This window comes from Corvus brachyrhynchos, unplaced genomic scaffold (assembly GCF_000691975.1).
Source record: "Corvus brachyrhynchos isolate BGI_N302 unplaced genomic scaffold, ASM69197v1 scaffold152, whole genome shotgun sequence".
NCBI classification, from domain to species: domain Eukaryota; kingdom Metazoa; phylum Chordata; class Aves; order Passeriformes; family Corvidae; genus Corvus; species Corvus brachyrhynchos.
Window position 1 is genome coordinate 2288549 of NW_008237447.1, and position 11343 is coordinate 2299891.

Genomic DNA, 11343 nt, shown 5'->3' on the forward strand with positions numbered 1-11343 from the left:
TGTTTTTTAAAGTGGGGGGAGAGTTTTGTTTTTTTTTTTTTTTTTTTTTTTTTTTCCAACTGAAAATATTTCTCTGAGATTTCTCCAGGTCTTTGGCCCTACACAAAACCATAGAGCCAAAGACCTCGGAAAGCCTTCCTTTCCCCCTGCTTGTTTTTCCGCTTATGTGGTAAGATCTTCCTTAACAGATGTTTGTTTACCTCTTCATAAAAACCTCCTGTGATTCTACAGCCTCCCCAAGCAGTGTGCTGCTGTGCTTTGCTGTTCTTACCATTGCAAAGTGTTTTTCTAGTGTTGAGCTATATCATTTTTATTGCAAATTAAGCTGATTATTTCCTCTTCTACTTTTCTGATTGTAGGGGACAACTGTTTAGTCTCTCCACCCATTGTAACAAATGTTTATGTGCTGGAAGACTGTTATCATGCCTCTCCTCCTGTTGTTCTTTTCCTAGAGAAAACAAACTCAATTATTTTATCCATTCCTTATAAGTCATGGTTTTTTTCACCTCTCTTTTCATTTTGCTGTTCTTTTTTGGACTCTCTCCAACTTGTCTGCATCTCCTGTAAAATGTAGTGCCTGGGAGTGGACACACTGTTCCTGCTGGGAGCTCAGCAGTATCAAGTAAACGCTCAAAATAATTGCTTCCGTTGCCTTATACACAAAATCCACATTAAAGCACCTCAGAATGAGATTTGCCTTCTTCTGTGGGGATCTCACTTAACAAACACACATTGGGTCCCACCCCAGCTCTCTCTGCTGGACTGGTCACAATTTCGTTTGGAGCAGCACACTTGGTGTCTGTGCAGCCACCTTTCCTGAGCTGTATCTCGGTGCAGTCACCTCTGCAGAGGCAGCCCAGCTCTCCAGTGTCTCACATTCCTCTCAAATTCCAATCACTTCAGCCCCCTGCCTTCAGGAGGGACTGCTGACCCCCAGCCCAGCTGTCATCCTCTTAGTTTTGTCCTCTAGTCTGTTGTCCAAGACACTCAAGGAAATACTGAACAGCCCTGGAGGCAGAACTTCAGGAATGCGATTCTCCCAGCTGGAAAAGTGAAGCCCTGATAATTACCCTTGATTATGGTACTTCAACCTGTGTCCCCTCTGCATGGTGACTTTGCTTGCTGCCCTGGGAGCCTGCAATCTAGATATTTTCTAAATGTTCACTGAAGTTAAGGTATTTTACACCTACCATTTCTTCCTCATCTACCAGGCCTGTTAGTCAAAGAAGGAAATTATCTTGGTTTGACATAATTTGTTCTTCAAAATTCCCTGCTCGTTGCTTCTTATCAGCTTATTGTCCTTTAGCTGCTTATAAATGGATTGTTTCATAATTGGCTCCAGTATCTCTCTAGGTATCACAGTTAGGCTGACTGGCCTGTAATTCCCCAGGTCCTCCTAGAACAGTAATTTTCAGAGAAGAACTGCATTTAACAGATATTGAAAGACATTCCACTTTTGCCCTGCTTATCTTTATTAATTGTCTAGTTTGGTTCCATCCCTTAAATTAAAAACATGTTTCCCATAAGTATTCATCCTCCACTTGGAGCTCAGAACAACCCAGCCCTATCTTCACCTCTTCTGTGTTCCTGCCCAAACCCTCCTGTTTCATACTTCCCCAATCTCCCTCTTCTTCGATGCTTTATATCTTCCTCCCTCTCTTTTCTTTATGGTTTGTTTGCAGCTCCTTAGCAAAATATATTCCCCAGCAATTCATATCCACCAATGCCTGGAGAGAGTCCTGGAAAAATCAGAGAGCCTGGCCCTAAAAATGCATGCAGTGATATTTGCCAGGCTTGGAGGGATGTGGTAAGGTCTGCTTATAGGTTTGTCCAGGGCTGGCTACACTTACATGATCTCTGAGACCGGTAGGTGGCAGAGAGATGATAAAATCTGGGAGACTGATCCTGGTGATCAGAGGATAGATCACTTTGGCTCTGGGATGGACAAGGACACGTGTTACCAGAGAGCTGGGCGAGTGTCTGGCAGAGGAGAGCGCTGGGTGAAGGTCCCAGCTTCTTGTAGGGAGGCTGAATGTGCCCAGCGTTCAGCCTCAGCCGTGAGAGAGAGGTTTGTGTGTTCAGCAGAAGAACAGGAAGCGTGTGCCACTTTCTAGCTAAGCAGATCCCGAGAAGATAACTTTGTTTGAGGGAGGGGTATCGTTATCCAGGGTTGTGCGCTATATAATTGCACAATCTGCTATCATGCATGAACAGAGCTGTTCAATAGCGTGGCCCTGCCTTGTCCTGACATCATGTCTGTGTTGGAAATCCGTTTGGAATGAAAAATCCCACATTCCCCAAGTGACCTCGTAGTCTCTGAGCAAAAGGCTGAGTTGCAGTGGAGACTTCACAGACTCAGTGGTGCCAGGGACAGAAGCTCAGTCACCAGCCTCAAAGCAGCTAAAGGTTGAGAAGTCAGCACTGAAGCAAACTTCTTTCCAAAGAAAATAGAATTTTAAAAGTGTAGGAGGATGCCCATGATTCTTTGAAGGCAAGAAAAGTCCCAAAGGCAAGGAAAAGCCACTGTGAGTTAATAGTGTTACTTTCACTAGCTGTTACTATTTTTAGCACTGGTTTTTTGGGGGTGAAAGTACTCAGCACATCTACAGGTTGCCTAATGACAGCATAAATACCGAGCCAGGTACACAGGTTGGAAGTGTTTGCCCTTCTCAGTCTGGCACTGTCAGTGCTGCAGTTCTTTTGCAGACTCAGTGATTGTCACGTGCTGCATGTGAGGTCCAGTCTCCTCGACCTTTGCTTTTATGGTCTTGCTGCTTTCTTTCACAGCCACTGCTTTCATGCTACAAAGGTAGCTCTGACTTCCAGCATTACCCTGGTGCCTAAGAGAATCAAGTCTCCTTGCCCTTCTCATGCTCTGCCTTCTCTTCATGCCCATCTCAACCAACCACTTCCCTGCATAGTCCCAGTACAAGAGGAATTCTTCACTGCCCAGCTTCATCTTCATTTAGATCCTTTTCTTCAGAGGGAGGAGGCCCTAGTGAGCTGGGGAATCTGACCCAGAGCTCCGCAGTGCCTTTGTAAAAGGCCTCCAGAGGAAGGGAATATGTGGTTTTCCACAAACCAGAAATGTCCTGCAAACTGGGTGTGCCCCATGCTAAAGGCTCTGGACCGTGTGATACCAAAGAAACCTTCATTCAAATGATCAGGCTAACACAGACCCAATAATCAGACCGGAATGTAATTTCTGCATCAGCTGCATATTGCAAGCTGTTCTGCAACTTGTCAGACAATGTTTGATATTAGGATAGTGTTTGCAAAAGGCAGATAGAAGGTTAATGGCAAAGGTCTCTGACAGTAGCTGGATGTAATTTAGAGATGGACTACAGCCATGTAGTTACATACCAGATTTGGGGTTTGGCTCATTATATTAGAGAGAAGAGGCCTAGAAAGGGATGTGCACATTCAGCTAGAGCTGAGTTTTCCACAAAGACAGTTTTGGTCTGAAAAGGAACGGGCAGTTTAACATCTGAACCACCTGCCTTCTGTGATGCACTCTCTAACAGTGCTGGATGCTGGTGGTACCATTTAGTCCCTCTCTTACTGCTTCCCAGAGAGGGATTGAGGGTGGCAGTGATGACCACTCACTCATATATTGATACTAGTTTATTTCAGTAGAATGTAGCAAAAACAAAACAACAAAGGTGTTCCTTCCTCCTCCTTCCTGTCCTTATTCCTCTCATTGATCCAACAACGCCTTTTCTTATTCACTTCGTATTCTTGGGACTTGTGAATGCTCCACATTGTGTGTCCTCTCTCCAGGAAGACTGTTCCCATGCTTTATGTAGCATTGACTGAAAAATGTACTGCTGCTGCTTTTCTGTACTGCTGTTTAGGAGAGTGGTTTCTTAAGGTGTCCAGAATATGACTTTCAGTCCAACTACATGCATTGAGGGTGATTTTTCATTTGTGTCTCCAGACTGGTTCCTCTTGCAAAATGTGATTCTTTTCCATCTCTCACTTGTGCTTTAGCTCTTTTGAAATCCAGTTTGAAAAACATCATCTCTGCCTCCAGTTTTGCTTTGGACCTTGGGACTCTGCAAATCAGCCTAAAAGCTGTTTGGGAAGACAACTGCTGAGATGAGGCTCTGAGCTCACATGGACACAAATGCCCAGAAACACTGAGGAGTGGCCTGAAACTGTCGGTTTGAAGGTACAAAATTTTGTGGCCCTCGTGTTTTAATATCTCATTCAAATTACAGCTTTTCTGGAGACAGAGTGTCTCCCAATGCCATTCTGGGAAATTAAATTCGGTGTTGAGTTTGCATAAAGAGAGAGGAGAGCTGCTTGCTGCTTCATCACTTTATGAGCCTGGCATCTGTATCGTTGCTTAGCAAATCTTGCTTCCAGTAATCCTCCTTTTCTCCAGAGCTGAGCACCAAGAGCACATTCTGAGCAATGCCTCCAGAAAGACTACAAAAACCATACCTCTGAGTAAGGTTATAACCTTTGACTTATAATTAAAACTCTCAGGGCATTTAGTTGTACTTGTGGATGCATTACTGAGCCTGTGATTCCTCTCCTCTGTGGCCTCTCCAGCATTTTTGCAGGTGGCTGGGGGTAGGCGAGTGTGCCTGGGGTAACATTCCTGTGTGCTGGGCTGCTGGAATTCAGCTATGCTCCTGAACAAAATAGTTTGGTTTAGACATTTTTGGTGGATGTGCACGTGCAAGATGCATTTGGAGAAAAAACTAAGCAGAGCTAAGACACTGAAAGGTGAGGTTGTAAAGTTGGTCTTTCTCAGCTTTGATTAATATTGACTGATAATCTTGTTTTCCCATTCTGCTCCTTTTTCCCAGTAAAAGATGTTAAAGAGCAGACCAAAGTATCTGACAATGCCAAATACAAACCCAGTACTTCAGTATCTGCCTGAAAATCAGTAATGCAACTTGTCTGTCAGAGCTGGGTGTAGGGCAACGAATTAATTCAATTAATGCTGCCACTCTCAGAGATTTTGGCATTCCCTTTTCACCTGCCACACCACAACACCTAAAGACCAGTGAGTGCGGGCACACACAGAGCTGTGCTGAACCACAGTGGAATTGCAGAGCTGCTTTGGTCCCTGCTTAACTGAGCAAACTCCCATTTATGCATGTGTTAGGTTTTCACTGCCTGTTGCCTGTTCCTCTCCCCCCCTCTGCTTTTTCATGTTCAGTGGACTCTCCTCTCTGTGTCTCTGCCTGCCTCTCTATTTTTTTTCTCCCTATTGTTCCCCACGTCACTGACTGTCACTCACTTCATAAAGCCGTCTGGCTCGGAGCTTAAATATTGCAGGGCAACTAAAACCCACCATCAGAGCCAATTCAGTCATATCTGCTCAGTCGTGCGACAAGGTTGGGGCTTTTAGGGTAGGGAAGAAGAGAGACAAAAGTTCACTCTTCCCTGCAGAGTGCCAAGAGAGGAGGGGGACACATTTCTTCGGTGGAGCCTCTCACAGCGGCAAGTTGCTTGCTCAACATCCTTAACCTATTCAGCCTCTTTTGCTGGTAGCGTGCGCAGGTTGCGACGTCTGGGAGCGCAGGGTGGGGGTCTGCAGCCAGCCCGTGAGGGTTCAGAACACAAATCTGTTGACTCTGAGTGGACTTAGGCAGAGTCCTGCTCTTTCCTCGTGACAGGCAATTTCAGGGAAAAGGTGACTGCCGAAATACCTCGCTTATACCTTTTTTTGAGGCTGGAGGAGCTGACTGCTTGCAGGTGGAATCCCAGACATTTGAACTGGTTGTGCCACTCTTGTCATCCATCCACCCAGTATCGTTGCTTGCAGTTGAACCAACTGAGCAACCTCGAACCACTTCACTTGCAGAAAACAGAGGGGATGGGTATGGCAGAGTTGTGAAGAATGTGGCCAGTTGGAAGAGATCTCAGGAAGGGTTTAGCCAAACGCAGCAAGATGTGTGATGGAGTTAGACAGGAAACATTCTCCCTTCTCTTGTACAGTGAGTTTTCCGTGTGATAAGGTTTATCACATCTAGAATGTGGCTCTTGCGTGCTGCAGTGGAAATGCTCGAATGGTAGCGTAGATATCAGTGTGACTCACAGAGATGGAGTTAACTGAGGTGCCTGGGGGATAATGAAGCTTGTACTGTGTGTAGTCATGTTTTATACAGAGTTGCACATGATTGGTAACTGTCGGGTGTACTTTGCTCTGTGAACTTGCGGAAAGAGGATGTTTAAATCAGTTTAGATAATGTATGTAAACAGCATAATCTTCTGCTAGACTTGTTAATGTAAGTGCTGACATTAACACACTTCTTTACACAACTTTAATGACTGAGAAAGTAGCAATTTTCCTTGGTGATTAAATTATATGTTTCCTGCTTATGTATGCGAGGTGTTTGTGCAAGCTGAAGGAACTGTGTTCTGTTCTTCATTTTCTAACATGGGTGTCTGGGGTAAAAATGTTGTGAAGTTTGAAGGCAAGGAATATGAGTCCATCTTGTTTTAGCAAAATGCTATCATAAGCATTTTTTCTTTTTGATTGAAAATTTGTGAACCTCCCCCAAACCATAGAATTCTCACTATTTTGCATGTTTGCCTATGTGTGACTACATACACAGAGTAATTGAAAGAGACTGGTATGCGTTGGTGTGTCATAACATATGGCATTACAAATATATCCCAGTGGTATCTGAAGGAGGAGGGAAGTTTAGATACTCAGATTTCCATGCTGTTGACTGTACCTTCCTTTTCCCAGTGCTTGTGTATGTGTCTGCATTTTGGGAACTATAGATGGAGGTAGTATCTAAGAGATGAACTTCTAGATCCCTGTGAACAGCTATTTTATGAATAATGTTCCCTGTTTCACTTGTCATGCTCTACAAGTCGGTCTTTCTGGGCCACTGAAATATTCTGCATTCCTCAGAGACTTCAGACTGCTGTGATGTGTTAAATCAACCCATACAAAACAACTTTCATCTCTATTTCCCTCATTCATAGATCTTCCCTTGCCAGAAATTACATAGTGGGAAGTTCAGGATATGCACAATGAAGCTCTGACCTATGAATAATTTCTTGTTATGCAGAAGTAATGACAGATGTAATATTTGACTTGCATTACTTAAAAACGGACGGCTTTCTGAGCTTTCCAATAGTATATCTGCGGCTGGCTTCCAGCTCTGTGTTAGACTGAGATAGTGGCACTGACATTTTAGAGACAGCAAGTAGTATTTCAGGTCCCAGTTAGAGACCTTGGTGTTTTCCCCAGGTTGGTTCCACTGTCAGTGTGGCAACTGACTTCAGAAGGTGATGCAAAGAACAGCCCCAATAGCACCAAATAATTATATTGCATGTAACACATTCTATATAGCAAAACTAACCTATATAGTAGTTACTAAGCTTATACAGCATTACTAACATAGCAGTGGTGTTGCAATTGCTGTTCTTACCTAACAGAGTGATTGCTAAAGTAGGATTGACAGTTGCAACCTAGAGAGAATTCAGGTTTGTTTAGATGCAGGATGGGCGCAGATTCGAGATCTGTTTGACCTGTGAGGGGTTCTGCTGCAGAAGAGCTTGTGTGCTTGAAAGCTTCACCCTCTCTCCTAACCACTGCAGCTGCCTGCTGATAAATCTGTTCCACTGTATTGCTGCTGAGTGTTTGTACGTGTACAAAATCTAAGCAGACTCACAGAACTGAGCCTACAAGGCACCACAGAAGACTCTCACCTGCAAAAGGAGATAAATATATTCCCTGGCTGAAAAGTAATTGCCCATTTAGAGCCATAGAAGAAAGAATTTAGCAGGCAGCTTGCTCTGGCTTCCCAGCCCTTCTCCTGCTAATAAATCATTGTGAACAGGCAAATCAGCAAGCAAGCAATCGTCTTTCTGTTCTCAAAGCATATTAGGGAAATACTGATTGAAAGCAACAAAAGACATCAGCGGGAAAACCTGAAATCCTTAAAATTTAGCATAATTTGTGGTCTTTCTCTTTGTTTTCTCTTCCCTTAGACAGTAAGAAATGGGTGACTGGAGTTTCTTGGGGAACATTTTAGAGCAGGTGAACGAGCAATCCACTGTCATCGGGAGAGTTTGGCTCACAGTGCTCTTCATTTTCCGCATCCTGATCCTGGGCACGGCTGCCGAGCTAGTGTGGGGAGACGAGCAGTCAGACTTTGTGTGCAACACCCAGCAACCTGGTTGTGAGAACGTCTGCTACGATGAGGCCTTCCCCATCTCCCACATCCGGCTCTGGGTCCTGCAGATCATTTTCGTATCCACGCCCTCGCTAATGTACTTCGGGCATGCTGTGCACCACGTCCGCATGGAGGAGAAGAGGAAAGAGAGGGAGGAAGCTGAGAGGCGCCAGCAAGCTGAGGTTGATGAAGAGAAGCTGCCCCTGGCTCCAAATCAAAACAAAGGCAACAACCCTGATGGAACCAAGAAGTTTCGCCTGGAAGGTACTCTCCTGAGAACGTACATCTTCCACATCATTTTCAAAACCCTCTTTGAGGTGGGATTCATAGTAGGTCAGTACTTCCTGTATGGCTTCCGAATTCTCCCTCTTTACCGCTGTGGGCGGTGGCCCTGTCCCAATCTTGTGGACTGTTTTGTCTCCAGGCCCACAGAGAAGACCATCTTCATTATGTTCATGCTGGTGGTGGCTTCTGTATCCCTCTTCCTCAACCTGGTGGAGATCAGTCATTTGATCTTGAAAAGAATCCGGAGGGCTCTGAGAAGACCAGCAGAGGAGCAGCTTGGAGAGGTCCCAGAGAAGCCCCTCCATGCCATCACAGTCCCCTCCATCCCGAAGGCCAAAGGCTACAAGCTGCTGGAAGAAGAGAAGCCGGTGTCCCATTATTTCCCTCTCACGGAAGTAGGGGTTGAGCCCAGCCCCCTTCCATCAGCCTACAATGAGTTTGAGGAGAAGATTGGGATGGGACCATTGGAAGATCTCTCCAGGGCATTCGATGAGAGGTTACCATCTTATGCACAAGCAAAGGAACCAGAAGAGGAGAAGGTACGAGCAGAGGAGGAGGAACAAGAGGAGGAGAAGCCAGGGCCTCAGGAAGAACCAGGGGTGAAGAAAGCAGAAGAGGAGATGGGGAGAGATGAAGTGGAAGGGCCTTCAGCACCTGCTGAACTTGCCACTGATATGAGACCCCTGAGCAGGCTAAGCAAAGCCAGCAGCCGGGCCAGGTCAGATGATTTGACTGTATGAAGGTGCAGGATGGGGGAGCACATGAAAAGGAAAAGGTTGAAGAGAAAAGGAGAGATAGAGAAAGAATCAAAAGATGTTTTTAAGCAAAGTGCTAAAATGGCCACTTGGATATTATTTCCTTTTATGATTCTCAACTGGAAAGGTACTACCATGGTAATTGTGCCTTATTTGCCCCATATGTCCCTCTATTTCCCTGTTTCCACATGCCAGCTCACTCCTTACAGTAATATCTACACTGTACGCATAACTGATGTATTTTAAAACCTAGCATGGCAGTAATACCCAAATGTTGCCACTATGATCGTATTTACTGAAAGCCTTGTGTTCCACATTTCTCTAGGAATGTGGGGAGGATCTGTCTTTCAGCCAGTGAGGGGAAAGACTGATCAACAACTGCATCTAGTCTTTCTCTCTCTGTTTTCTCCTATGGCTCACTGAGCAGATCTCCCCTTTGCTGTTGGCATGGAATTGCAGTTATTTAATTCACAAAGTGAATTCTATGCTTAGAATCAACACACTAGAATACTAAGCCCAAATTCCCTTCTTTATTCAGAAAATAAAGGCAAAAGTGTTCCAAATTTCTCTGTGAATGCATATCTGAGTGAGGTAAAAATATTTTCCCCGGACAAAAATATTTCTGCTCTTCCAGTGACATTGACAGTGGGCAAGGTTAACAGTAGCTCTCTACTATGACTTAGGAGATGCCTAGAGATGGATTATTTGTTCCCAAGAGGGTCATCCAGCCCAAAGACTAGTTCAGAATACTGGAAAGAATAAATTCAAGTGATGTTTTTTACTTGTAGCCTTGTGACTTAAAGATCTGAAACTAGATTTAGCCAAGCAAGAGGGAAAAATCTTCTAAGAAAGGAGGGGACAGCTACAGCCCCCAGAGCATGAAACTAAATACAAGCCTTCATGGTATGATCCTGACAAGTGTTCAGTTCCTGGAGCTTCCAAGCTCCCAGGCACTCAGCAAATCTCAGGTACAGAGTCCTGAAGGCACCTGTGAACCTAAACCAGAGGTCTGGGTAACTATGTGACTTTTTAAACCTCTAAATACAAAACTGGTTGGTCAAGTTTGAAAAGACAGATATGGTAAAAGTCTTTTGACAGCCTTTGTTTTTAATTTGACAGACTGGAACCATTCAGTGGGCACTAGTATTAAATGCCAAAGTCTCGCTCAAGTAAGACAAGGTCTTTCAAAAGATGATTTAGACCTTTCGTGCCAAGAGGTCGGTACAGAACTCTCAGAGACTCAGAAAAATCTTTTTTTACAGAAGGCAGAAAAAGATGTGCTTGCAAATGTTTAGATGTCTAATATAGATTTCTAATTTTAGGACTGCAGCAGCAACTCTTGGCTGGGACAGTGCAGCAAATGCATTCAAAAGCTTCAGGTTAACAGCGATTTCCCCCCAAAACTGAGCCTCATGCCAAAAAAGTGCAGGTATGCACTCTGCTCTGCTCTGCTCTGCAAACCTCAGACCCTGCCGTCTCAGCAAATTCTTTCTGCTGGGCTGCAGCCCATCCCATTGTTCCCAGGGCAGGCTCTAATCCAGGTCAGGGAAAAAAAGGTCTTTGGCACAATGCATAAAACTCATCCCGCCATTAGCTAGAAAAGACCCCCTGTGGCCTCCCATTGTGGCAGGTCTTACTCAAAGCCCAGGGAAGGCAAATGGGTGTCTGTGAGAGCTCTGGGTGGGCTTGGGCCCTCTCCCAGCTCCAGTACAGTCAGTCCTGTCGCTCCTGATCCCACCCCTTTGGTGGAGTTCCCTGCCTGGCCATGCACCGCGAAGGTGGCTGGACTTCACTGCCGAGTGGTGTTAAGCTGTACATATGTAGAAAGTCTGTAGGGTGCATTGGGATTCTTCAGCACCACAGAGGTGCAATGTATTTGTTTTTGGTTTTTTACACTATTCATCCTTTTGCTCCTCTTGGGCCTGTGTATTTTCCCAAAGTTTGCAGGCTGAGGTCAAAATCTTTATTCCTTAGACAAAGGCTGTTAGGGTGTCCTTCCTTGTGAAGGAAGACTGAAGGTCCCTCCTCAGTTTTGGGAAGGAATATGATAAAGCAACACATGCAGAGAGAGAGTCTGGAGGCTACCATTTATCCACTCTCTTAACACAGAAACAGGAGAACAGTTATCACAACTGAGGAAAGAGAATGTTTTT

The 11343-nt window shown here is 44.8% G+C and overlaps 1 protein-coding gene across 2 annotated transcripts in view; it reads left to right on the forward strand.

Moving 5' to 3' along the window:
• Nucleotides 1-11343, forward strand: part of GJA8 (gap junction protein alpha 8) — a 36496-nt gene extending 25153 nt beyond the window's left edge. The window contains exons 4-5 of one of the 2 annotated variants that reach the window (XM_017731483.1): nucleotides 3991-4171; nucleotides 7966-11343. In XM_017731483.1, the coding sequence (XP_017586972.1) occupies nucleotides 7976-9175 (1200 nt within the window). In that variant the 5' untranslated portion in view covers nucleotides 3991-4171; nucleotides 7966-7975 and the 3' untranslated portion in view covers nucleotides 9176-11343. The remainder of the gene's footprint in view (nucleotides 1-3990; nucleotides 4172-7965) is intronic. The other variant, XM_017731484.1, reaches the window with a different exon arrangement.